Below are 26885 nucleotides of genomic sequence, written 5' to 3'. Positions count from 1 at the left end.
GCACCCTGGGTGGCGCTCGGGGAGGAAGGCTCTGCGCCAGGGCGGGCGGCCGCGCAGGGGCGCTGCCCGAGCGCAGCGCTGAAGCCTGCGCGGGCGCCTCTGCGGCAAGACCGGGGGGCGGAGAGGGGCGGGCGCGGGGCGGGCTCAACCGGGAATGTAGAGACCCAGGCGGGAGCCTCCCGGCGGCGGCGGCGGCAGCCGAGCTGCGGAGCGCGGAGGCTCCATCACGTGTTTCTCTCCTGAGTGAGACGGCGGCGCGGTCGGAGGGGGCCGACGCGCAGAGCCAGACGCCGCTGCTTGTTTTGGTTGGGGCTCTCGGCAACTCTCCGAGGAGGAGGAGGGAGGCGGGGAGAAGTAACTGCTGCAGCAGCGCCTCCCGGGGAAGAGGCGTCTTCCCCGACTCCTTCCCCAACCTCCCCCTTTGCCTCCCGCCCTCGTCCCCTCCCCTCCTCCCCTGCCGACTGGAGCGAGGGGCAGGGATGAGCCTGTCCCTCCGGCGCGTCCCCAGCTCCCCAGTAGCGTTTTGCGTGGAAAAGCCACTTTCTTCGCCTGTGGAGATGGGCCCGAATGGGGGCTGCAGAGGACGCGTCCGCGGGCGGCGGCAGCAGCAGCAGCAACAGCCGCAGCGCCGCGGTCTCTGCGACTGAGCTGGTATTTGGGCGGCTGGTGGCGGCGGGGACGGTTGGGGGGTGGGAGGAGGCGGAGGAGGAGGCGAAGGAGAAGGAGGAGGGAGAACCCCGTGCAACGTTGGGACTTGGCAGCTCGCCTCCCCCTGCCCAAGGATATTTAATTTGCCTCGGGAATCGCTACTTCCAGAGGGGAACTCAGGAGGGAAGGCGCGCGTGCCTGGAGGGGCAACGCGGGGACCCCCGGCCGCCGCCGCCTGCGCGCCGGACTCCAGCTCTGGCGGCGAGAGATGCATCTTCTCTCCTTCCCAGCCGCGGCGGCTGAGAAGAGATTTGGTTCCCCGAGGATCCGGGCTGCACTCACGCCGGACGCGCTGCCTCCCCCCAGGGCATGAAACGCCAGTAAACTCCGGTCGGGGCTATCTCCTTGGCGCAGCTGCTGCGTCCTCCCTCGGCTGCCCCTCCCCGGCGCGGAGGGCGGCGTGGATTTCGGAGTCGGGGTTTCTGCCGCCTCCAGCCCTGTTTGCATGTGCGGGGCCGCGGCGAGGAGCCTCCGCCCCCCACCCGGTTGTTTTTCGGCGCCTCCCTCTCCTCGGCGGCGGTGGCGGCGGCAGCATGGCGAGCCCTCCCGAGACGGATGGCTTCTCGGACGTGCGCAAGGTGGGCTACCTGCGCAAACCCAAGAGCATGCACAAGCGCTTTTTCGTGCTGCGGGCGGCCAGCGAGGCTGGGGGCCCCGCGCGCCTCGAGTACTACGAGAACGAGAAGAAGTGGCGGCACAAGTCGAGCGCCCCCAAACGCTCGATCCCCCTGGAGAGCTGCTTCAACATCAACAAGCGGGCGGATTCCAAGAACAAGCACCTGGTGGCCCTCTACACCCGGGACGAGCACTTTGCCATCGCGGCGGACAGCGAGGCCGAACAGGACAGCTGGTACCAGGCCCTCCTGCAGCTGCACAACCGTGCCAAGGGCCACCACGACGGGGCCGCAGGCCCCGGGGCGGGAGGCGGTGGGGGCAGCTGCAGTGGCAGCTCTGGCCTCGGCGAGGCTGGGGAGGACTTGAGCTACGGGGACGTGCCCCCAGGACCCGCCTTCAAGGAGGTTTGGCAGGTGATCCTGAAACCCAAAGGCCTGGGTCAGACAAAGAACCTGATTGGCATCTACCGCCTCTGCCTGACCAGCAAGACCATCAGTTTCGTGAAGCTGAACTCGGAGGCGGCGGCTGTGGTGCTGCAGCTGATGAACATCAGGCGCTGTGGCCACTCAGAGAACTTCTTCTTCATCGAAGTGGGCCGTTCTGCAGTGACGGGACCCGGGGAGTTTTGGATGCAGGTGGATGATTCTGTGGTGGCCCAGAATATGCATGAGACAATCCTGGAGGCCATGCGGGCCATGAGCGATGAGTTCCGCCCTCGAAGCAAGAGCCAGTCCTCCTCTAACTGCTCCAACCCCATCAGTGTACCTCTGCGCAGGCACCACCTCAACAACCCTCCGCCCAGCCAGGTGGGGCTGACCCGCCGCTCTCGCACAGAGAGCATCACTGCCACCTCCCCGGCCAGCTTGGTGGGCGGGAAGCAGGGCTCCTTCCGCGTCCGTGCGTCCAGTGATGGGGAAGGCACCATGTCTCGCCCCGCCTCTGTGGACGGCAGTCCTGTGAGCCCTAGCACCAACAGGACTCACGCCCACCGGCATCGAGGCAGCTCCCGGCTGCACCCGCCTCTTAACCACAGCCGCTCTATTCCCATGCCTTCTTCTCGCTGCTCACCCTCCGCCACCAGCCCGGTCAGCCTGTCGTCCAGCAGCACCAGCGGCCATGGCTCCACCTCGGACTGTCTCTTCCCGCGGCGGTCTAGTGCTTCTGTGTCCGGGTCCCCCAGTGACGGCGGTTTCATCTCTTCCGATGAGTATGGCTCTAGTCCCTGTGATTTCCGAAGTTCCTTCCGCAGTGTCACGCCGGATTCCCTGGGCCACACCCCGCCCGCCCGCGGTGAGGAGGAGCTGAGCAACTACATCTGCATGGGGGGCAAGGGGGCCTCCACCCTCGCTGCCCCCAACGGCCACTACATTTTGCCTCGGGGTGGCAATGGCCACCGCTGCCTCCCAGGAGCTGGCTTGGGCACGAGCCCAGCCCTGACCGGGGAGGAAGCAGGCCCTGCATCTGATCTGGATAATCGGTTCCGAAAGCGGACTCACTCTGCTGGCACATCCCCTACTATTTCCCACCAGAAGACCCCATCCCAGTTCTCTGTGGCTTCCATTGAGGAATATACAGAGATGATGCCGGCCTACCCACCAGGAGGTGGCAGTGGAGGCCGGATGCCCAACTACCGGCACTCCGCCTTCGTGCCCACCCACTCCTACCCTGAGGAGGGTCTGGAAATGCATCCCTTGGAGCGGCGTGGGGGTCACCACCGCCAAGACACCTCCAGCCTCCACACCGATGATGGCTACATGCCCATGTCCCCAGGAGTAGCCCCAGTGCCCGGCACCCGAAAGGGCAGTGGAGACTACATGCCCATGAGCCCCAAGAGCGTGTCTGCCCCGCAGCAGATCATCAACCCCATCAGACGCCATCCCCAGAGAGTGGACCCCAATGGCTACATGATGATGTCCCCCAGCGGCAGCTGCTCTCCTGACATTGGAGGTGGTCCCAGCAGCGGGGGCAGCAGCAGCGGTGCCGCCCCTTCTGGGAGCAGCTATGGCAAGTTATGGACAAACGGGGTAGGGGGCCACCACTCTCACGCCCTGCCACACCCCAAACTCCCCGTGGAGAGCAGTAGTGGCAAGCTCTTGTCTTGTACAGGTGACTACATGAACATGTCGCCAGTGGGGGACTCCAACACCAGCAGCCCTTCCGACTGCTACTATGGCCCCGAGGATCCCCAGCACAAGCCAGTCCTCTCCTACTACTCGTTGCCAAGGTCCTTCAAGCACACGCAGCGCCCCGGGGAGCTGGAGGAGAGCGCCAGGCACCAGCACCTCCGCCTTTCCTCCAGCTCCGGTCGGCTTCTCTATGCTGCGGCAGCAGAAGATTCGTCGTCATCCACCAGCAGCGACAGCCTGGGCGGGGGATACTGTGGGGCTAGGCCCGAGCCCGGCCTCCCGCATCTCCATCATCAGGTCCTGCAGCCCCATCTGCCTCGAAAGGTGGACACAGCAGCCCAGACCAACAACCGCCTGGCTCGTCCCACGAGGCTGTCCCTGGGGGATCCCAAGGCCAGCACCTTACCTCGGGCCCGAGAGCAGCCGCCGCAGCCGGCCCTGCTGCACCCTCCGGAACCCAAAAGTCCAGGGGAATATGTGAATATTGAATTTGGGGGCGATCAGCCAGGCTACTTATCAGGCCCGGTGGCGTCCCACAGTGCGCCTTCGGTGAGATGTTCATCGCAGCTCCAGCCAGCTCCCAGAGAAGAGGAGACTGGCGCAGAAGAGTACATGAACATGGACCTGGGGCCAGGCCGGAGGGCGATCTGGCAGGAGAGCGCTGGGGTCCAGCCCGGCAGGGTGGGCCCCGCCCCCCCGGGAGCTGCCAGCGTGTGCAGGCCGACCCGGGCGGTGCCCAGCAGCCGGGGTGACTACATGACCATGCAGATGGGTTGTCCCCGTCAGAGCTACGTGGACACCTCGCCAGTGGCCCCCATCAGCTATGCCGATATGCGGACCGGCATCGTCGTGGAGGAGGCCAGCCTTCCCGGGGCCACAGCGGCCGCTCCCTCCGCGTCCTCGGCCACCTCTGCTTCCTCCGCCGCGCCCCAAGGAGCAGGGGAGCTGGCGGCCCGCTCTTCCTTGCTGGGGGGCCCGCAGGGACCCGGGGGCCTGAGCGCCTTCACACGGGTGAATCTCAGTCCCAACCGCAACCAGAGTGCCAAAGTGATCCGTGCCGACCCTCAAGGGTGCAGGAGGCGGCACAGCTCCGAGACCTTCTCCTCGACACCCAGTGCCACCCGGGCGGGCAACACGGTACCCTTCGGAGGGGGAGCTGCAGTCGGGGGCGGCGGAGGTGGCAGCAGCAGCACTGAGGATGTGAAACGCCACAGCTCTGCCTCCTTCGAGAACGTGTGGCTGAGGCCTGGGGAGCTTGGGGGAGCCCCCAAGGAGCTGGCCCAGGTGTGCGGAGCAGCTGGGGGTTTGGAGAATGGTCTTAACTACATAGACCTGGATTTGGTCAAGGACTTCAAACAGCGCCCTCAAGAGCGCCCCCCTCAACCGCAGCCTCCTCCACCCCCACCTCCTCATCAGCCTCTGGGCAACAGTGAGAGCAGCTCCACCAGCCGCTCCAGCGAGGATTTAAGCGCCTATGCCAGCATCAGTTTCCAGAAGCAGCCAGAGGACCTCCAGTAGCTCAACTGGACATCACAGCAGGTGCGTTTCATGGTGACCAATCAGAAGACAAAACCACTTTTAACCTTGTGCTCGAATTCTGCTCTTCTACCTCCGCCCCTTCCCCCTCTTCCCCACTGCTTCCTTAGGGAGTGCCCTCGCAGGAGAGGGGAGGTCAGGGCACCCGAGATGACACCCAGCTGCTGGTCAGAGAAATCGGTACATCTGTAGGAGCAGCCACACAGGAAGGCTTTTTCATTTGAGGTTCCCAAGTGAAGGACTTCCCGTGGTATTGCCAAGACGTATACTCTAACACCAGTTCTGAGGTTTGCAAAGTTCATATATAAGAACCTTGCTGTCTTTATTGAAGTTTTCTTTTGGCTGTATATTTGGGTCAGTGTCGGGAAGGGACAACTCTACAAAAATATTTGCTACCCAGGGGCTAGGTCCTTCATTTAAAGGTAGATTCTCGGAGCTCTTAAGGGCGATCTTATCAAATTGCTCTGTGTACTTTAGTTCAGTGATTTCACAAGACCATGGCAACATAAATGGCAGTGGGAAAGATCAATTTTTATTCCAGTTGCCCTAAAAAGATGCAGAGCTTGCTTAGGCTTCCATAGAGAAATAACTATCTCTTGATGACTCTTTTTAGAAAGTAATTATTGGTGACTTTTTCTTTTTGTTCCTGAATGAAGATTTATGAAATGTTACTCACACTGACCCACCACCTCACAGGCATGGCCACTTTGGTACAGGATATGCAGTGAGGTCGGCATGCATCTGGGACCCATTATTAAGAGTTATGAAAATTCCTCCTGGCGTGTCTGCCTTACTGTTGTCTGTTCTTGAAAAGGCCTGCACAGAGACACCACACACATCATTTGGGGGCTACTGTATATCTTCGGCAAAATTACTTGACATTTTTACTTGAAAAGAAGGAGTATGAAGTCAGGGAAATGGAAGGGCTTGGTTTTCTTCATTGAACCTAAGGGCTAAACCTCGGACTCTCTATTTTTAGGATATTTATTGTTTACCTGTAAGTTCAAGAGTAGATACCCCAGTAAAGGTTGAAAGTTGGCTTCCGGTCTTCTGTGGCTAAGGCTGTATTGAAAATGAAAAACATTTGTAATAGGAAATTAGCCTGCCCTTCATTCGGTTGCACTTATTTTCTGGTGGTCATAATTGTGGGAAGAAGCGAGTACAGTTTGCAAACAGTGTGATGAGTTGGCAATGCAGAAGTTTCCAGCATTTGGAAACACTTTATTCTGACAAACTGATTATCTTGTGATAGTCCTTTTATACATGTTTCACTGAATGAGCTTTTAAAAACATCATTCTTCTTAATATGTGTCCATTCATAAGAAATTCATGTGTGTATTGGGTTCCTATTGACAGGTTTTTCTTTATTACGTGATCATAGTCTCCTTGATTCTAACAGTTTCTAATAGTTGACCTAGATCAGGTTCTGTCTTATAGAACAGGGTATAAATATACCTACAAACTAAGATTTTAGGTGATATGATATATTATACAAAGTATTTATTTGAACACTATTTGAGATTTATTTTCATGATGCAGTCTCTAGAAGAGAGATTTAACTGTGTACATCAGCAGTAAACATTTTGGTTATTTCAAATGATGTTTTTGGGAATGTGAATCCCTCTAAGACTTTAACTGTGTTGCAAAGTGTTTCATTTATAAAGGAATGGGAATTTGAAGAGAAAAAACCCAGCAGAACTACGATTATGGCTTTAAAGGAGATGAAAGGAGAGGCTAAGAAATGAGTTTTTCTCACCTGTTTTCTTGATTGGAGCAGGTTTCTTTTTATAGAGTAAATAATACTTGCTCTGAAGGAAACCGATGGCCAAATAACATTTTCGTTTTTCAAAAGGGCTTTAAAATAAATCCTCCTTATATGGAGGATACATTAAAACCAACCAACCAAAACAAAACAATCTTCTATTCTTAGCTTTCTGAGGGAAAATATAATATTCTGGAACAACCATATAATCATATCCTTAATAATCTTGGAGTGGCAGTAGACCATGCTTTGACAGTGCCATACCAGAAAAATTCTACAGTGTATATTTCTAAGATGTTGATAGAGAGAGATGAGGGTGTGTGTGTGTGTGTGTGTGTGTGTGTGTGTGTTTTAAATGAGGCACCAAATGCTACTTGGGCGCATGTACATCCTGAATTCTGCTTGTTTGTCTTTGCCCTGTTGGAGTTTCAAGATGGGATTTGATAGTCAATTATCATCGGAAACAAAAAGAAATCAAACCTTCCTGTGACACACCACTTTGCCTGGGAATGGTATATTAGTTTATGAAAACATTGTTTTCCTAACTCCTTAGCAATTGCTAGCTTTGCTTCTCCTTCCTATTTTTCAGGTAAAACCTGAAACAAAAGAGAGAATGAGGGGCTAGGAGATGTGTGCTTTTTCTCCTAACTCTTCATTCTAAACATCTCTGCCTGCTCAGTATTTCTTTCTGTTACAGGAAAGCATTTCTGAGGCATTTGGTGCAGGTGCTCAGGGCTGTTGGTTGTCCTTGAATTCACCTCCTGTCCAACCACCTTTTCTGTTTCTCTTCTCTTGTCCATCTGTGTCTCCTCTGGGTTCAGACCTGCTAGATTGTTTTCAGGACCCTCCTCTCCTATTCCCCTTGTTTCCCACCTCCTTTCATGTTCCTGGCATTGGCTATTTTTTTTTTTTTTCTTTATTGGTTCCACTTCAGAATTTCACAGTAGTTGTGGCCTGCGCTCTGCAGAGAGTAAACTGAGAGCCCAAAAAGGAGGGCAAAAAGGGCATAGCAGCCCAGTTATCGTCAACCACCGCTTACGTCAAGTTTGTTTTTAGTTTTGAAACTGCAGCTGGGCAGACAGAGCATGCGTTGACAAGGACACATCGCTTTTAGGTTCCTTTATTTGGGGGGGGGGCAATTTTGCTATGTCCCCTTAAAAAATGAGCCATTTTCTATTTTTCTTCCTTTCACTCAATTTCCTAGTTGTGATTTCAAAGATCCCTACCTCCACTAGTACCTCCCATCTCTCCCTCCCTCCTGTCCTCTCGCTGTGTGGCCTTTTTGTCTGGCGCAAACTCTCTCGGCTCTGGCACTTTCCCGTTTCCCGGGTCACGTCTGCTTCCTGCATTCCTCCTATCTGTTTGGAGCTTGGCTCCCTTGCCCTTCTCCAAGCCCCCTTTGGCCCGGGGTTGGGAAACCTGCAGCGAGGCAGAGACCACCCTAGGAAAACTAGGCCCCCCCGCCCACCTCTGGTCTCTTGGGGGCGCAGGCCCGGCCGGGTCCCCTCCCGGGCGCGTGGTGGGAGGTGGCGGGGCGGGTGAACCCTGGCCCAGAGTGGTGCAGAGACTGGCCCTGAGCGGGCGGGGCAGTCAGGCGCTGATTGGCTCCCGCCGGAGCCAATCAGCGCGAGTGTAGGCCAAGCTGCAGTGAGGGTGGGGCGGGGGTCGGGTGGGGGCCTCCGTACGGGGGTCGGGTGGTGGCTTCGGGCCAGGCGTCCGGGAGTCACCCACCTCTTTCCCTCCGCCCCTTCCCTCTTGATCCCGCAGAATTGAGCCAAATACGCGTCCTCTCCACCCCTCTTCCAGGGGATGTTATGCACTCAGCCTTATTCCTGCATGTAGACCAGAATCCTAAGAATGAGAAAGTCCAACCAGCCCACTGACAGAGGCCGGAAACACACACTTCCTCTTATATTTAATTGAGAAAAATCCAGGCCGTGACCATGTGACGTTCCCCATTTTGTTTCCCTCCTCTGTTTACTACGGTTTACTACTAGCCACATTCCTGTTCCTTCACCTTCCTGTCTTGAAATCTGCAAGCTGGAGGGAGCCTAGGGCACGTGGTTGTGGGATTGATTGGGTTGGCTCAAGATTTTTACATTTACATCCCTTACTATTGGGAGGGAGGAGAGGAAAAAAGAAGTAGGAAATAGAAGTGCTGTGGCTGGCACCTTATGGGGGTCATTCGGAACACATATTTGGCTTGAAATTGCGTCAGGGTCTGCACTTTATTCGGTGTTTGCAGTTTGCAAAGCACGAAGCTAGGTAAAACCAACAAAACTGGCCATCCTGGGCCCAGGGGAGCTCACGTCTGAAATAGCTTGCAAACCGTGAGAATTTAGATTCTTACAAGGGCTTGGGTTGGGTTCCTCACTGAGCTTGGAGGTGAGGCTGCTTGATTCTCAAAACCAGATTTGTTTTTTGACCAGTGACAGCCCAAGTGACAGATCATCAGGGCAGCAGGGGAAACTGGTTGTGAAAGCTTGGTAGATTTGTGTTGGGCTCCCTCCTGTAACCAAACTTTTGTGAGATGTGATACCAAATGAGATTGGAAATTTGTTCAAATCTGTCCTTTCTAAAATAAAGAAGGAAAATAACAAAGAAATACTATGGAAGTGTTTTCTTCTCTTGATTCCTCTCAAATAAGCACTTCTCACCAGCCAGTGATCCCTGTTGCAATCACTGAATAAGCCCCAAAGGCAGCCTTTTTCCTTAGGTGTTGATTGAAACATCACAGGTGAAAATGTAAGGAAGAAAAACAGCCCCTGAGTAATTCTATACCCCAAGACTGCTTCTGAACAGGTGGGAGTGAGCTTCTCCATTGTTCCAAAAACTTTGAGTGTTAAACAATCTTCTTAATTCTGCCGTTTGTTTAGGTAACTTTTTATATTAAAAACTAAATCCGTAAAGCTCTCATGTTGTCATTTATCTGATGCCCCCCAAATAAATACCATCTCTAGAATTGTTTTAGAGTAAGAGACTTGGAATCCAAAAGGGCATACTTCCCGTCCCCCTCCTTTTTGTTTGTTTGTTTATCAAAATTTCCAGAAAATAGTTTAAAGCTATCTTGAATGATACAATGGAAAAAGCAGCTCCTGGGAGCCAGAGATCTTGGGTTGTAACACAGTCTGTGTGCCCTTTGTAAGCTAAATGACCTTGAGAAAGTCACTTAATTTCTCTGGACCTATTTCCTCATCAGTAACTTGAAGATTTTGTTCTAAATTACTCTAACCTCCTTTGTAAGTCTAAACATAGGGATATTTTGGAGAAAATGACTGATATTCTTTAATGGGTCAGTTGAAATGAGGATTCTTTCTGAAGCAGCTATTGGTGGGGCTGTAAAGAAGTGTGTTAGAATATTCTGATCTGTCCTGTTCTAGCTTTTGGATCACTCTTCATGGTTTGATTCAGGACCAATTTTAACCTTTCTTATTTGGAGGGAGTATTTTCAGGTTCTAACAGACCTTAAGATAAACCTTCCTGACTCTACTAATTTTAAGTTTTTGGAACTTTCTCTAGATTGGAGTCAGTTCCTCTCCCTCCTCCCTTTTTAGAAATAAAATTTGTGTAAGGATGCAAGTCACCTGCTGGTTCCTTCACCCTAAGGTCAACTATTGGCCTCATCCCTCCCCACCTGACTGTATAGGTCAAGCTTTAACCAGTCCATGTTTATGACATTATTCTGTTTATTCTCGGTTGGGAATCACCCCTTCTTGCGCTGGTGGTCTGTTAATGGATAATGTTTCTCATTTGTGCCACTGGAATCCTTCAGTGAGGTATCCACTTGTATGAATGGAGAGGAAATCTGAGAGGCAATAGGGAACTATGGGAAACCTTCCATAATTTTTGGTTTGGCTTTATTTTTCTCTCTTAGGTGTGTGAAAAAGCTCAAAACTTCTCTTGCTGGGGCATTCAACGTTGTCCAGCTCTTTTGTGTTTCAGGATGTTTTGATTGATTGGTTGAGCTGTACAATGCTTTGCTGACCTAGTGTAATCCTGGCTGTCCAGTTGCCAGTGCCCTTGGGCACCTCCATGTGGATTTCATAAGTCATTAGACTCCTCTATTGACTCTTTCATTCAAACCTTCGTTGACCTAATGCTTTTCCAAACCTCCTGCTATTATCAGATATATTTCTTAGCTGTAGAGCATGTAAATGGTTCCTTTCATTTTGGTGGGTTGGTCATTTTAGCATAACGGAACACTTCACCATTTTAAGGTTTTGTTTTGCTTTGTTTTAAAGAAAACCGTTTCCTCAATTATTTCCTCTTGTTGCAGAGTTACTGGGAATTGTATTCAAGGAAAATAGTTTCTTGTGAATTCAGTTTAGAGTCAGTTTCTCACTAAAGAGTCTGTAACTTTTTTTCATATGAATACTCTTCTTGTGTTTAAGAAAGCACTCTACTGCATTTACAATTATATAATTGATTTGTTATTTCATTACCTTCCGAGGCCATAGCTGTGGGGCAGACTTTTCCAGGTTCTTTTTAAAATGTTATTGAAACATGCTCAGAAGTTGTGATCGCATTGAATTTTAAGTTAACAGAATTATATTTTAATATTAGTGTGGGATACGTATACTAATTTCCAACTATTGTGAAACATTGCTAAAAAGAAAAGTTGTTGTACAGCTTTTTAAAATGATAGACTAGTACATATCATCTTTAGGGTTCTATTCTTATCTTTGACCGTGGGAAATGGTAGTCTCTTTCCCATTCTTACGGGAAGAGGGGGAAGCTAGATTAGATGAGCGTAAGGGGCTGTCATCTATGGGAAAAGGAACATTTCCACCGTTTTAATCATCTTGCTGCAGGCTCGACTATAATCTATTTGTTAAAATACATTTGGTTGGATACATGTTATTTGTGTTTCTTCAATGAGTCAGTCATCTTTGCATAATCGAGTGCTCAGAAATGATGCATTTATGGAAAAAAGCCTGCTTCTCTTTTTCAACCTTCCTTCTGCATTTTCATTCATGATGGCAGTGGCATTCGCTCTGGGGCTCAGACTGTGATTTTAATGGTGTCTACCTTCAAGCAGAGAAGAGATTTTTGTGGTTTTATTGCCCGTCCTTGAACGTCTTACTGGGTAAACTGAGTTGCCTTCATTGTCTTTCGTTGCCATTGCGTGTTTTTTGTTGTCGTTTCCCACCCTGTGTCACACTGGCCATTCACCCTTGGCCTTGTTAGAGCCAAATGCATGTACGCTGGATGCCAGTTGGTTGGGCTGAAGAAGATGCCGGTGTAACCAAAGTTGTAGTAAAGAAAAAAAGACTTTGATAACCCTCCCCCTTTTTTCCTATCTTTGATTCAAGTTCTCTAATCTCTGAGATAACTGAAGTCATGTTTCTGAACAGTATCAATCTTGAGAAATAGACAGTTGTGTTATGTTTGTTAAAATGATCAAAGAGGCATTCTTTCTGCGTCTTTTTTTTTTTTTTTTGCCTTAAAATATATGTAGTGTGGCAAACACAATATATTTTGCACAGAAAGCCATGATTCTTACTTTTAGGAAGGTTATGCTCTCAATGAAACGGGCAACATTTTTTTAAAAGAAGGCTTTTGCTAAAGATATAGCAGTTGAACATCTGAATTATTATTATTATTATTACTGTTGTTATTATTTGGCTGTGTCTGTGGCCTGTGGATGTTCCAGGGCCAGGGATGGAATCTCCACCACAGCAGTGACCTGAGCCACTGCAGTGACAATGCCAGATCCTTAATCCACTGTGCCACAAGGGAACTCCTAAAGTCTGAATTATTCAGTAACTACTGTGTATTTAACTGTTATTCTGTAGTCTCCAGTGATGATTTACCTGTTCTTAAAACTGTTAAAAGGACTCTGTGGGAAATGAGAAATATTCATACTTACCCTTGAATTCTAGGGATTGTGGGAATAATCAGAAGAACGTTCTGTCTCCAGCACGGTGATGGAGTCACCCACCACTGAACCCCAATTGATTGGCCTTTGGCCAGACAGGCTCTAAACTGTCATTTCTTGTTGGCGCCCCTCCCTCTTTTGCCTCAGTAAACACCATTGAGCACCTGCTGTATTCCAAATAGCACATATTTTGTTAAGAGGATGAGGATGGAGACAAAAATGGGAGTGAGGAGAGTTCATTCAAGTCGTTACCCAGTTTCTTATGGCCCAACTCCTCTGGGAGGAAAAAAAAAATCAAGATTCAGGAGGCGCAATCCATGAAAGTCAGCATTTTTCATACACTCATGGGGCCAAGGTGCCCATCTACTTTAAAGTTCTGAGCTTTTTCTTTTTTAAAAATAATTAAAAAAATTTTTATGGGAGTATAGTTGACTTACAATGCTGTGTTGGTTTCGGTAAACTAAAAAAGTAAATCAGTTATGCGTACACATTTATGCGTTCCTTTTCAGAGTCTTTTCCCATATAGGTTATGATGCAGCATTGAGTAGATTTCCCTGTGCGCTGCAGTAGGTCCTTGCTGGTTATCTGCTTTATACCTGGTCGTGTGAGTATGTTCATCTCAACCTCCGGATTATCCCCCGCCACAGCATTTCTCTTTTGGTAACCACAAGTTTGGTTTAGAAAACTGAGTCTGTTTCTGTTTTGTGACTAACTTCTTTTGTTTCATTTTTTATTCAGTTCCACTTATTGGAGATCTTATAGGATATTTGTCTTTCTCTGACCTCACTTATTATTCATCATTTCTAGGGACCATCCATGTTGCTGCCAATGGCATGATTTTGGTCTTTTTTATGTCTGAGTAGTATTCCATTGTATATATGTACCATATCTGTATCCATTCTCCTGTTGATGGACGTTTAGGTTGCTTCCATGTCTTGGCTCTTGTAAATAGTGCTGCCAGTTTTGTGCTTTTCTTCATCATTCTCACCATGGCTTCCTGCCTTACAATTACACCAGCATACTTAAATAGTTTATGAGACTGTCAGAACTCTCCTTTGGAAGAATGTTCCATTTTTCAGATATTCAGCTAGCAAACATAACCTTTGCCAGAAGCAAGAAAAAGATGTCTTTGGCCTAAGTGAAGCATCCAGGAGAGGGGTCCAGGTGTTCAACGAGTAGGAGTTCAGTGAGTGCTTGTTTGGAGTTGGGCAGTGTTAGGAAACTTGGGGTAAAGACGAGGGCTGCGAAAGAAACTGTAAAATCTTTTCTCCTGGCCTTAGAACCTCTCTATTCAAGGGCTTCCCACTCTTCCCCTTTGGGTGAGTGGTTTTTATTTTTAGCAGTGAAAACCTCTAACCTTCTGACCTCTGGTTCCTCTGCTTGCTTCTGGCGGGAAATATACTCTCCTTTGAGATTTTGTCTTTTCTCTTTTTTAAGCTTGCACACATTCTCTTTCTCCCTCCCTCTCCCTCTCTCTCTTTCTCTCTTGATGGTGTGGTCATACTTGTTTTTAAGTTTATAGTTGTTTCTTCCAGAAACAAGCCTTTCTTAAAAAGACCAAGCCTTGTGATTGTTTGCTGAACCTATTCACACTATGATTTTTTTCCTTAAATATTTTAGTCTAGGCAGTGCATGCATGTGCTGTAAGTTTCAAGTGGTTAAAAATTTTTCCCCAAGGTATAGAGTGAAAATGAAGGCTTCCTCCCACCCCTGTTCCCCAGCTTCTCTTCTCGGAGGCCACCACCAACGCTGGTTTTTTTGTTTATCTTTCCAGAGATGAGCTGCTCATAAATTTTGAAGCTTAGTAATAGAAATTTGGTTAAATGCTCAAGCGCCCAGAGTCTTCCACGGAAGAACACGCTCCGATCCCACATTTCTGCAGTAAAGGAAGCCAGCAGACCTGTTACAATAGACTCACTGCTTTGTTTTTGTTAAAGGGAAAAAGAAAAGCATTCGTTATTTTTCCATGCCTCTTTGGAATCCTCAGGATACAAAATGTTACATAACCCAGGAAGGAGGAAATGCATTAGTCAAGAAAGGACCACCTTTTCTCATTTTGATGTGCTTGTGCTAATTGATTGAGAATGGAAAGGTGTCTCAGTTTTCAAACACTAACCATTTTTAATACTTTACCTCTCCAGTTCATGTTCATGGTAATACTCAGGCATTTGGCACCCAACCCCCTCACTCCCTCCAAGACTGAATGAATAACTAGTTCTTAATATAGTGTAGTAGGATTAAGTATAAAGGTTAAGGATCTTTGTGAAGACTTTCATGGACACCAAAGTCTCATAGTTTCGAGAGTTCAAAAGAACTAATGCTTTAATTAGAACATGAAGCCATTTCGTTTCTTTGCAGTATGCATCCTTTCGCTTTGATGTTTAACAGAAACCGCTTCAAAACTGATGGCCTTAAATTATCAGCCATTTGTCAGATGAAAATTCTGGGGATTGGTGGTTTGGGCTGGGTTCTGCTTGTCTTACGTGGGTGAGGTCCCATGGTTGCAGTGGCTGGAGGGTCGGCTGGGGGCTGGTTGGTCTAGGATGGCTCCCCTCACTTGTCTGATGGATGATGCTGGCTGTCCATTGGTGATTGTGACCGTCTGTACCACATGTCCCCTGCAGGCTAACCCGAGCTTCACCTGGCATTGGATGAGTTCCCAGCAGCAAGGGAGGGCAAGCGTGCCCAGGCACTTCTCAAGCCACTGCTTGCATGATTCACATTTGCCACTGTGCCTTTGCCCAAAGCAAGTCACAAAGTCATGCCCAGTTTCAAGGGGTAGAAATATAGATAGTACTTTTTGATGGGAGAAACCATTTTTTCTGCTCCATACAGGACATAAATGCATTTATTAATGTCATCATTACCAAAGATTTATCAGTTGCATGTCAAACACTTAGAATACAATTATTCACCATGTTTATAATGAACATTCTCAGTTTTGGGCCAAATATCAGAGTTTCCTTCATATTCAGGTGGTATCACTTTTTTCCTCTTTTTCTTTGAAAAACATGAAAGTTTCTGTTCTCTCATTAAATTTTTTTTTTTTTTTAATTTTTAGTTTTTGGTCTTTTTAGGGCCGCACTCAAGGCATATGGAAGTTCCCAGGCTAGGGATCAAACCCAAGCCACAGCAGTGACAATGCCAGATCTTTAACTGCTAGGCGACCAGGGCACTCCTCTCAGTAAATCTTTATTGGTTTTGTGCTCTGAGCCAGGCATTGAAGACGGAGGTAGACAGTTCCCTGTCCTGGAGCTTTCACAGGAGGCAGAGAACAAAGAAGTGCACACAGAGGTGCTACTACAAAACGTGGTGTGATGAAAGGAGCAGGGGTCAGGGGGTAGATAGTGGAGGACCCCTTTCAATGTGGGGGCAGGGACCGGTTTGTGATGGGGAAACATGTGTTTCTATCCCGCATGTCCAGATGGGGCAGGTGCAGATCCAGGTTGGGGGATGAGAATGCACCTTGCTGGAGGAGTGAAAACTGCAAGTCCACCTCTGAGAAAAAGGTGAAAAGGGAATATACTGGGGTTTCTATTACCAGAGGCTGTTGTTGTCTGTATTCTCTGTGCTGTCAGTGGTCGGTGACAGTATCCCTGCTCTTTTCCTAGACTAGAGGATGACACTTGCTAAGAGTCCCCATGCGGCTCGCAGAGGACTGGAGACGAAATGCCCTAGAAAGGCAGCCAGAACCAGAGCACATGAGGCATTTTCAGTGATCCTCCCTCTCTCTGCCCCTTTACCCATGGACACAGGAAGCTGGGCCAGATGAGAACTTAACCGTGAGTGCGGAGAGATGGAGAGCAATGACTGAAATGCAGCAGAACCTTTTAAATGGGTTGACGGAGGTTTTCCTACCTGAGCACAAATCCAGATCTGGGTACTGCAGAGCTGCCCAGTTATTGGAAAGCAAACCCAAACCCAGAGGTTGGCAACATCCCCCTCAGAGCCAAGGTGGTGCTTTTAATTCTTTGCCCCCAGATCTTCTCCCAGGCAGTATTTACACTGTTTGTTTGTTTTTTTTTCCCCCAGAATCTCCAATGCCTTAAATGTTTCTGAGGTTAGAACAAAACCAAGTGGGACACTGTCTAAAGTGTGTCATGGTGGGGGGCGGGGGAGGAGATCCCTCACATGTTTTGAGGCCTTAGCCCAGTGGTGTATTTATAGCCTAGTCTTGGCTGCTCCCACCCACCCCCATCTCCTCCCTTGACAGCCCTTTCTGCCCCCCTCCCCAATTCCAGCGCACTCTTTAAACCACAGCTAAACAATAACTTCCTTTCAAAGTTGATCCCATCCCTATGGTTAGATTAAGGAACATAAACATTAGATTTTTAAAAGAATGAGTAATGACTTAACTTTTGAAAATATTTTACTTCCATGAGTAGGGTACCCTGGACGTATTTGGGGTTATAGTTAAAATGTTCCCTTTTGCGGAAACTTTACGGAGTAGGGGGTGGGGCTGGGGGCTGGGGAATTGGGGCGGCAGGTTAGGGGGTGGAAACCACAGTCTGGTGAAGAGGGTTATAGTCCTAAATCTATGTCTTTAAAGATATTTTTCAGCCTTAAACCTTTGGTCCCTCGCAAGTCCCTGCAAAGGATCACCTTCTGAGAGTGTGCAGGCTTTGCTGTTTCTCAGGCCTTTGCACTGGGCGAGGAATGTGTCTCAAGGCGAAAAAATGAATGGCTGGTGCTTTTAGCCTCCAGTTAAAAGGCTGGAGGAATGTTATTGTGCCTTCAGAGCCTGCATCCCACCAGGCCGTTTTAGATGGGCTCTTGAAAAGCATCTTTGCATAATCAAACCCTCAGCAAAAACCCAGGCCACCCACTTCTATCTAATTCATGAGCTACTTTTAGGTGGATTGTCAATGAATGTTATTCTATATTATTTTTAAAAAGAGTGGCGGCAGGTATTTAGGGACATAAGGAAAGAATTCTTAGCGCTGAAGAATGGATTTCCACCTTTTGGAAAATTGTATTTATCATGTGAAACCAATACATTCAAATGATCAAAGGGACCATTTTAAGTATTTGATTTGCTGGGTTCCAGGGTACCTAGCACTCTTTCTCTTTTCTTTCAGAAAGTTCACCCCTTCCTGCGAGATGGTGGAAACCCCTGTCCTGACTCTAATGATTAGTTTCATGCTACTTTTCCTATTTGAGAGTAGTCTTGCCAATGGTTTTATGACTCCAATATCTATGGAGATACCTTCCAAATTAAACATTTGTTTATCCACAGTTCAGGAGAGAGGTATTGAATCAAGGGAAAGAATGGCTTTAGAAAAATCCCAAACAAAAACTATATGGTGGATATATTTTGAAGACCTCAAACTGTTTCATTTGCCAAATATTTTTGAAAAAAATCAAATTCGGATTTAACAAGATATTAAAAATGGTCAAACAAAATTACAGGAGTCTTTGCAATCTGATATGACTGGATATGAAAACTCGGGGAAAATTAATTACAGCTGCATCATGACTGTGTCTGAAATCCATGGATATTTCCTCTGTTCCCCCAAACAATTATTTTAAAGATTGACAGAAACTCTGCTCTGTTTTGACAAGATTTATTTCTCTGCTTCCAACAGTAGTTCATCAACTTTTATTCTACTAATAGAGTTCTTCTGATGTTAATTGTAGCCTACTGATCTAGGTCAGAGCATAACGTTTTCACTGAAGTTTAAAGATATCAAAAGCCAGAAGACAATTATTTGAAAAATAATTATTGTATCATAGTTACCTCTATTTTTAAAAAGAGGCCAGTTATTAAGTATATGATTCATAGAGTCCCCTTCTAATTTGTCCCTATGCTCATTTTTTTTTTCTTCCTCTTGAGTATATTGTGGCTAATTAGCCCTTCTGCTGAAATACAGGTAAGGGCTGGGGAAAGAAATTAAATTTAGATGAGTCCCTTTTGCCAGTGTGGTACTTGTTACGACTCATGCTAAAAAAGTTACCTTGGTCTGGGTATTTGAGCTTCCTTGTCAAGAAAAGAGATGTTTCCCCTGCATTCTCTTTCTGCCCCTGATGGAGGCTGGGCTGGTTTGATGACCAAAGGAATAGAATGCGCATTCTAAAACCTAGTTTATCAGCTGCTATAGCAATTCTTTTTAAAATTGCTGGACATTTTAAGTATTAAGCTAAAACTTAGCATTGTAGCAAAACACTTATTGTCCTTCAACGGAAAACCCCACGACTCCCCAAGATCCATGCGTTCTTTTTTATTTTAAATAGGACTCCACTGTTCTTGGTCCTGTACAGTCACTTGGCATTTATGCTGCTTTCTGAAACTTGAAAGCGTTTCCAGCGGGTGTGTGTCTGGTATTGAGCGAGGCTATTTTTCTCTCCGCCAGGGAGGTGGAGCAGGTTCAGATGCTTAGTGCAATGCGTCTGGCATTCAGTAGACAGTATTTGTTGTAGATACTGAATGAGTAAACGCGGGGCCATATGTTTTTAAACCACAGTATGGGAAATGTGCCAGCACCTCATTTGTCTGTAGAGCAGAATCATCTTCTATTCAGGTGGACGCAGAGCTTTTCTTAGCTACATCACCACGGTCTGACACTTGGTGGGTCCTTCTGGTCTTAAACATGTCCCTTCATTCCATAATTGAGCTGTTGTAATGACTGAACCTGGAAATTGGAAGAAATCATAACTGGTCTTGAAGATAGTTGTGGGGAATCGCCAGAGATTCAAATATGTGCAGACCAGACACTAGAGAATGTTCTGGTTAATTAATCCAATAAGGAGTTCGTTTCTATTGAATGCCTGGCATATCCCTAAGTGCTTGAGTTACAGTGGTAAAGAAAACAGATGAAAACGCAGGCCGTCAGAGAGCATTTTTCCCTTGAGGACTGGTTAAGGGAGAGGCTCTAAAGGATCAGTTTCCTCTGGGGCCAACTAAGACCCCTAAGGGCAGGGACAAGGACTGCTGGTCTCTTTCATGGACCGGAGGGGTTGACAGTGATTGGTTCATGTACTCTTCCCTTTTTCGTCACATCCTCTTGCCCAGATGTGAGTACATCATATGTCCTCCTTGTGGCTTTTTCGTCATGTTAAGGTTACCTTGTGACTCACAAAGGAAGCGAAGTCAGATTTTTCTGATGTCATAAGGCAGGATAGTACACAGAAAGAAGAAAGACTTGAAATTGAAGTGTGCTGCTTTGGAGAGGTGGCCTGATGTGAAAGGCAAGATCTGGAACAGATCCCACCTAGGGAAAGGGTGAGCGGAGTGTGTGCTGTCTCCCGGAGGCCCTAGAAAAGACACAGACAAGTGTGGCCCCCACTGCGTGTTGGGCCACATGTGTGTGTTGGCATCATGAACCGTAGCGATGGGGTGTGGTATTGGATGGGAATTGGTGGTCACTGGGTGTTAAGAAGTTTCTTTCGAAGACTGTTATGCGAAACGGGTGATGGGTCATTTTTTGAAGTTTTGTTTGAAAATTCTCTCGGAAACATATGTAATATGTTTACTCTTCTCTACATTTATCCAAAATGTTTGGGAGAAAAACCAATGTCTTAAACGACTCTTTATATTTTTTTAAGTTTTATTAAGTATCACTTAATTACAATGTTGTGTTAATTTCTGCTGTACAACAAAGTGATTCAGTTGTGCATGTAAATGCATCCATTCTCTTTCAGATTCTTTTCCCACACAGATGATCAGAGAATATTGGGCAGAGTTCTCTGTGCTATACAGCAGTCCCTGTTGGCCAATTATGCCATATACCTTAGTGTGCATATGCCAATCCCAAACCCTCAGTCTATCCCCCCGGACTCCCACTTGTCCCCTTTGTAACCTTACGTTTTGAAACTACTCTTTTAAAAAAATGCTTTTATTTTGATATTACTGTGTAATTTACTAATATGAATCTGTAGGTATGTTCCTGTTGTATCCATACAGCAAAAAATTAAATCCTACCATTTTGAGGTTAAGTTTTTCTGGTGGTTCTAGTGGAAATATGAGATTATTCCCCTCATTCTGATTTTAGTAGTGGTGACAAGTGATGGCCTTTTTTTTTTTTTTTTAAGTTGAAGATATAAATGATATTTTTGTCAGAAGATTTAAATTTACGTAGTTAAAAAAAAAAACTCCTCTAAGATATAGTAAGGTTCTAAAAACAAATGAAAAATAAAACACAATGAATACATTTAAATGAGCAGAAGATGAAACAGGAAATCGTAACCAACCTTGGTACTGTTATTAATGAGTTTGCTAAAAGAGGAAGTAAAAATGGAAATGAATTTAAACAGAAATTCTTGGGAAAAAATAGCCATAAATGTAAAGTGTTTCTTAAGTGATTACACAGTTCTCATGAAACCGAATATGACTTTCTGAGTTTCAAATATAATATGTATTCATTTGCTGAAATTTATTTATTTATTTATTTATTTATTTTGCTATTTCTTTGGGCCGCTCCCATGGCACATGGAGATTCCTAGGCTAGGGGTCGAATCGGAGCTGCAGCCACCGGCCTACGCCAGAGCCACAGCAACGCAGGATCCGAGCCGCGTCTGCAACCTACACCGCAGCTCACGGCAACGCCGGATCGTTAACCCACTGAGCAAGGGCAGGGACCGAACCCGCAACCTCATGGTTCCTAGTCGGATTCGTTAACCACTGCACCACGACGGGAACTCCTCATTTGCTGAAATTTAATTGTGGAGTTCGTTGCCTCTAAAAGAAAATTTGCATCATCCAGCTTTTCTATTAAACAAATCAATAATTCATCAACTAAAATTGGTGGTTCTTCAAAGTGGCCAGGCAATTTGCAGGTGTTTGGAAACCATTTAGAGAGCAGAATTCATGAATATTTTCATAATTACCTAAACTTGTTTTATCATTCATTTTAAACTCAGTACTATTTTTAAAATGCATTTCCTTACTTTCTGTTATTATGAGATATTCCGTGACCGTCTTATTTATTTATTTATTTATTTATTTGCTTTTTAGGGTTGCCCCTGAGGCATAGGGAGGTTCCCAGGCTAGGGGTCCAATCGGAGCTATAGCTGCTGGCCTATGCCACAGCCACAGCAAGGCCAGATCTGAGCCGGGTCCGTGACCTACACCATAGCTCACAGCAACCCTTGATCCTTAACTCACCAAGGCCAGGGATTGAACCCACATCCTCTTGGATCCTAGTCGGGTTGGTTAACTGCTGAGCCACGACGGGAGCTCCCATGATCATCTTATTTATTTCCTCCCCCAGTCTTAGAATCATCCATTCCTCCAAGGAGCCCTGGTTCCTTTTATTGGAGAATCACATCAGAAACCAAGATCTTGGCGCTAGATGTAGTTTTTGCTCTCCTTTGCCCTCTGAGTTGCCAGAGCAAGGCCTACCTGTGTGTACTAATCTATGTACATACACATCTATAAACATTTAGATGCTTCAGTTACATTCTGCAGTCTACCTGTGGGAAAAAAAATGTTTTTTCATACACTTAAGGTTTACTATTTTTGCCATAAAGTTTTAAGTTTTGACAAACCCTTATGGTCCTATTTACCATTATAATGTCATGTAAATAGTTTCACTCCCTTAACAATTTCCTGTACTTCCCTATTCAAACCTCCTCCCTCTCCCCAACCTCTGGGGATAAACCGCTGCTCTGTTTATCATCTCTGTCAGGTTTTTGCCTTTTCCAGAATGTTCTATGATTGGACTCACACAGTCCATCCATTTCTCAGACTGGCTTCTTTTACTGAGAAGTCTGCTCTTAAGATTCATCCAAGCCCTTTTTGTAATGGCTTGGTAGTTCGTTTCTCTTCTTTGCCGAGTAGTGTTCCGCTGTATGGATGTACCACAGTTTGTTTATCCAGCCCACTGACCTCTTATGGGATGTTTTCCTCCCTGTGTTCGAAGACCTTTGTGAAGTCAGCGCTCAGTTTTCCCTTAATATTAACCATCATCAGGTTTTAGTCATCACTCGGATTTCTCAAACTTTCAAACAATTTTGTGGTTCTTTCCAAAACCTCTAAAGTATTCCAGATCTTTTTCCTGCCCAGAATTGGCCAACATTCTGGAGTAATGTCTCAGACCAACCCAGGAGATTTGCTTCCTAATTTGTCCAGTTCTTCCCATGATAATCTTCTCTGTATCAGCGTTTATTTGATCCATGACAGCAGAACATAGATTTTTGCATCATCTTGGAGCCACTCTGATCAGAACCTTCTTAAGCTCTCTTCCTTCAAGGACCTAGCTATATGGATTTTTTTTTTTTTTTTTAAACAGAGTTATTTGAATCCTTCTACTGGTAGTCTTTTTTAAAAATTATTTTATAATATTGTCTTACAATAGCTATTTATAAAATTCCACCTCTTTTTTCCTTATAATAATTGTTTCTTAGAGAATCAGGTTAATCAAGTTCCTGTGAATTTGGTCATCAGCCATTCTGGGCATCCCCTGGGAATATGGAACTGATCAGGCCCTCCTGCCTGTTTGGATCTGTAGTCTGGGGACAGCGGTTTCCTTCCTGGACTTCGGAATTATTCCCAGGCTCATAAAGGGGCCCCTCTGTGTGAATCTGTGTTTATCACCTTTGTGTGAAAAAGGCAGCTTCTTGGCAATTGGCTTAAAGGGGCTTGAAGAGCATATTTATAGAGTCAACACTCAAAAGAATGTACCTACGTATATGACTGTGTCACTTTGCTGTACAGCAGAAATTGATGGAACACTGTAAATCAATCATAATAAAAAAATTTTTTTAAATGCAAAGAAACCCAAAAGACACTCAACCATATTTTTTATTATATTCAAAGTGAGATCAACCTTAAGACTCTTCTCTTAAGCTTCCATCAACACAGGTAAAATCCCTTCTTACCCACCTGGGGTGAGTGTAGGGCAGGTTATTAGAGGAGGGAGTGATAAGGGGGCCATACAGGCACAGATGTTTTGTTTGGTTACCAGGACACAAAAGACAAATGATAAAATCCCAGGCCATTTATGCCTCATGGTCCCATTCCCTGCAGTCCCTTTTTTTTTCCCCTTTAAAACACAGACATTGATTTTTTTTTTTTTCCTCTTTCTCTCTGAAATGGTCTCAGCTTGTTGTGTAATTCTGGCAATAGAATTCCTGACATACTAGATCATAAAGATTAGAGTTAGGCATTTTTATACCTCCATATGTGTGTGCGTCTCCATGTATTTAACCTTGGGTTACATGAGCAATGTTTCAAACTCATTCCCTTATAATCACTTTTGCTGTCTGTACTTGTTGACTAGCAAAGCCTCTGGAAAAGTTGTTTAAAATACAGGACCCAGGGGTTTCTTTATGCTTACTCTTTTCACCAAAATGAATCTTTGGATAAAAGCTGTTTGTAAAACTATTTAAAAATTAACTGACCTGAAACAAATCGTAGGTTCTTTGTGAACCATATATCAAATGTAGGGAGATATATATATAAAAGCTCATGGCTTTTATTTCAAAATTTCCAGAAATGTCCCAATAGAGTTCTACAGGTCATTGACTATGGACATTCGTGGGCTCCTCCGTAGAATTTCTGGGGCTGCTGGATTTTGTACGTTCTCAATTGTCACCAGAGCCTAAGAGGAATTGGTGTGACTGGACTATATTTGCATTTAGAGTGTTAGCAAGCCTCCGGAGTACATATGCTGGGCTATTTATGAAACAACTTCAGCTGACAGCTGAAGATCAGAAGATTCTATTTCGGGAAGTGTCCTAAATGTGAGATTCTGTGGTGGAAAAAAATGTAGTGTCCTACAGATAAGAATACTTGAAAACAGGAAGCAATGGTAATTTATTGCTTCCTGTATAAGTATCCTTATCAGTGGAATAAGCTTTAAGTTTCAGTTCTGCTTTCCTGATTTCTTTTCATGTAATCAGCTCCTATAAGAGGATTAAAAAAAGGGGAGTAGGGGGTACAAGTTGAGGGGTCTGGGGTGAATTTACCAGCATCATTTTTCCAGGCTGGCCATTGTACGTGGGAGGTCAAATGATATGGTAGGAGGAGAATGAATAGACAAGAAAAGAGATGTGACTTTTATTCCTACTTCTGCCCCTTCCTGGGATCCAGCATTCTTTGATCTGATTTTCTGGTCCTTAAAATTGGAGGTAGTGATATTCACCCCATCTATCTTACAGTGTTGTTCTAAGGCCCCAGTAAAAGTACAGTTGTAAACTTTGAGTTGCCTTTCGAGCCTAGGGTTTGCTGTGGTGAGTTTAAACGGCACCACGCCCCCTTTCACTCTTAGAACACAAGGGTCCTCTTAGTTTATGTTGCTTCCTTATTAACATACTTTTCAAACTCACTCAGCTTCCTTGGACTTCTTGGCTGGATAAGTGTACTGTGATGGAGCTGACCAAAAGGGGGCATGGCCATTGACTCTCTAGTTCCAATACTTGTTTCATGAAGTGTGAGTGTGTTGCACTGTTAAGAGTCTTAAGAAACTGGGTTGATGTAGGAAAAAAAAAACCAAAGTTCTACACGTGGGCTAAATTATAAGCTGAAGGTATAAATCAGGATTAAAGAGTGAAATGTATTTATTAGATATAAAAAAAAGGCATGTTAACCTGCATTTTATAGTTCTCGTGGATTTAATTATACACTAAGTATAGAAAATACAAGTATTACTGGGTGGCACTGAAGGTTTTCTTCCACAAAAAGTCTTGTTTATAAATATCTCTGCTCTTGAGTCTCCGCACCCTTTGCCAGAAAGATCTGGTGTTGTGTGCTGTGCTGGGCAGAAGGGTGGCCTTTGTGAAGAGATGGGGAACAGGAAGCATGACTCACCTACTTAGCGAAGGAAGTGGATTAACTCTTGAAGGTTGGTCTAAATGGTGCAGTTTACTAGTCTTAAAGAAAAGAGGCCATGGAGAGTGAAAGCTAGCTACAAGAATGCTCTTTTCCTCTTGCTGTCCGAAAATGAATGGTAGTATTGGCTGTGTTATGATTTCAAAGATTACCATGTTTGTTTTCTTTGTTTTGTTTTTTTGCTTTTTAGGGCAGCCCCCTCGGCATATGGGGATTCCCAGGCTAGGGGTCTAATCGGAGCTGTAGCCACCAGCCGACGCCACAGCCACAGCAGCGTCAGATCCGAGCCACATCTGCGGTCTACACCACAGCTCCCGGCAACACTGGATCCTTAACCCACTGATCAAGGCCAGGGATTGAACCTGTGTCCTTATGGATGCTAGTCAGATTTGTTTCTGCTGAGCCACAACGGAAGCTCCACCATGTTTTTTTGTTTGTAAATAGGAGAGTATTTAGCTCATTCTTGGTCTTGTGTTTGTCAAGGTTTGGGGGAAAGATAAGGACAGTAGGGTCCACGTGGCTACAGAGGAGTTTACAGCAAAGTGCCCTTCCCATGCTCAAGTGCATAGCATTAGTGAGCTATCCAGAACAGCAATTTCAGGGGCTTGTTTGGTGCAAAAATACTGAATTTTTGTATTCCAAAATTCAGAGCATTTGGTTCCATTGGTCAAGGAAAAAGAAAATAGAGAAAAAATGAGAACAAAGGGATAGGTTGGAAGAGATGTACAACTGTATGACAGTTTTGTAGGTAGTTAGTGACAATGATTCGTTAATGATTTATAATTACCCAGGGGTCAAGAGCTAGAATTTTAGTTGTTTTGCTATTTGGTTTTCCATGTAGATTATGTAACACCTTGTATGAGTCTCTCGAATTTATTAAGAAAAATATTAGGGCTGTCAGTGTCCTTAAAGATGATAAAGCATAAAACATTCATTTTATAGATATGGATAAATAAACTTGCTCAAGATGATACAGCTGGTTTGTGGTAGTGTCCGCAAAGGACCCCAGAGTATCATTTCCAGGTGGATGTTTTTCCCCAGTGCTATATTACATGTGTATGTGTATAATGCTTTGTCTATTTTACATTTATATGCATATAAAATAGGTTACATAGATCATATTCACATTTATATGTGGTCCGTCTGTGTGTTTGTGTTGCAGATTTAACTGTTCATTTATTTGTTGCTCCCATATTTTTAATGCCAGCCATGGTTTTGGGTGCTGGGAATAAACCCAGGAATAAGACTTAGTTTCTGCCTTCAAGGAGTTTATATCCAAGAAGGACACACAGACAATAAACAGATAACATTATTTCAGATTGTGGTAAGTACTCTCAGGAAAAAAAAGCAAGCAGAGTAGAGGGTTTCGTGGGCGAAATCATGATCACGGCTGTGTCAAAGAAGCTAAGTGGACCAACACTCAAGTTTAGTTTTAATTTATTATTTTGGAAGGTTGTTTTGAAAAACCCTATTGGACAAGAAGCATTCAAAGTT

At 45.8% G+C, this 26885-nt stretch overlaps 1 protein-coding gene across 1 annotated transcript in view; it reads left to right on the top strand.

Annotated features, from left to right (window-relative positions):
* Nucleotides 1–189: 189 nt before the first annotated feature.
* Nucleotides 190–26885, top strand: part of IRS1 (insulin receptor substrate 1) — a 63097-nt gene continuing 36401 nt past the window's right edge. The window contains exon 1 of the mRNA XM_047773657.1: nt 190–4988. Within this exon, the coding sequence (XP_047629613.1) occupies nt 1242–4967 (3726 nt within the window). The 5' untranslated portion in view covers nt 190–1241 and the 3' untranslated portion in view covers nt 4968–4988. The remainder of the gene's footprint in view (nt 4989–26885) is intronic.

Source organism: Phacochoerus africanus, chromosome 3, assembly GCF_016906955.1.
Source record: "Phacochoerus africanus isolate WHEZ1 chromosome 3, ROS_Pafr_v1, whole genome shotgun sequence".
In the NCBI taxonomy this organism is placed as follows: Eukaryota; Metazoa; Chordata; class Mammalia; order Artiodactyla; family Suidae; genus Phacochoerus; species Phacochoerus africanus.
This window is presented reverse-complemented; position numbering and strand designations above follow the sequence as displayed.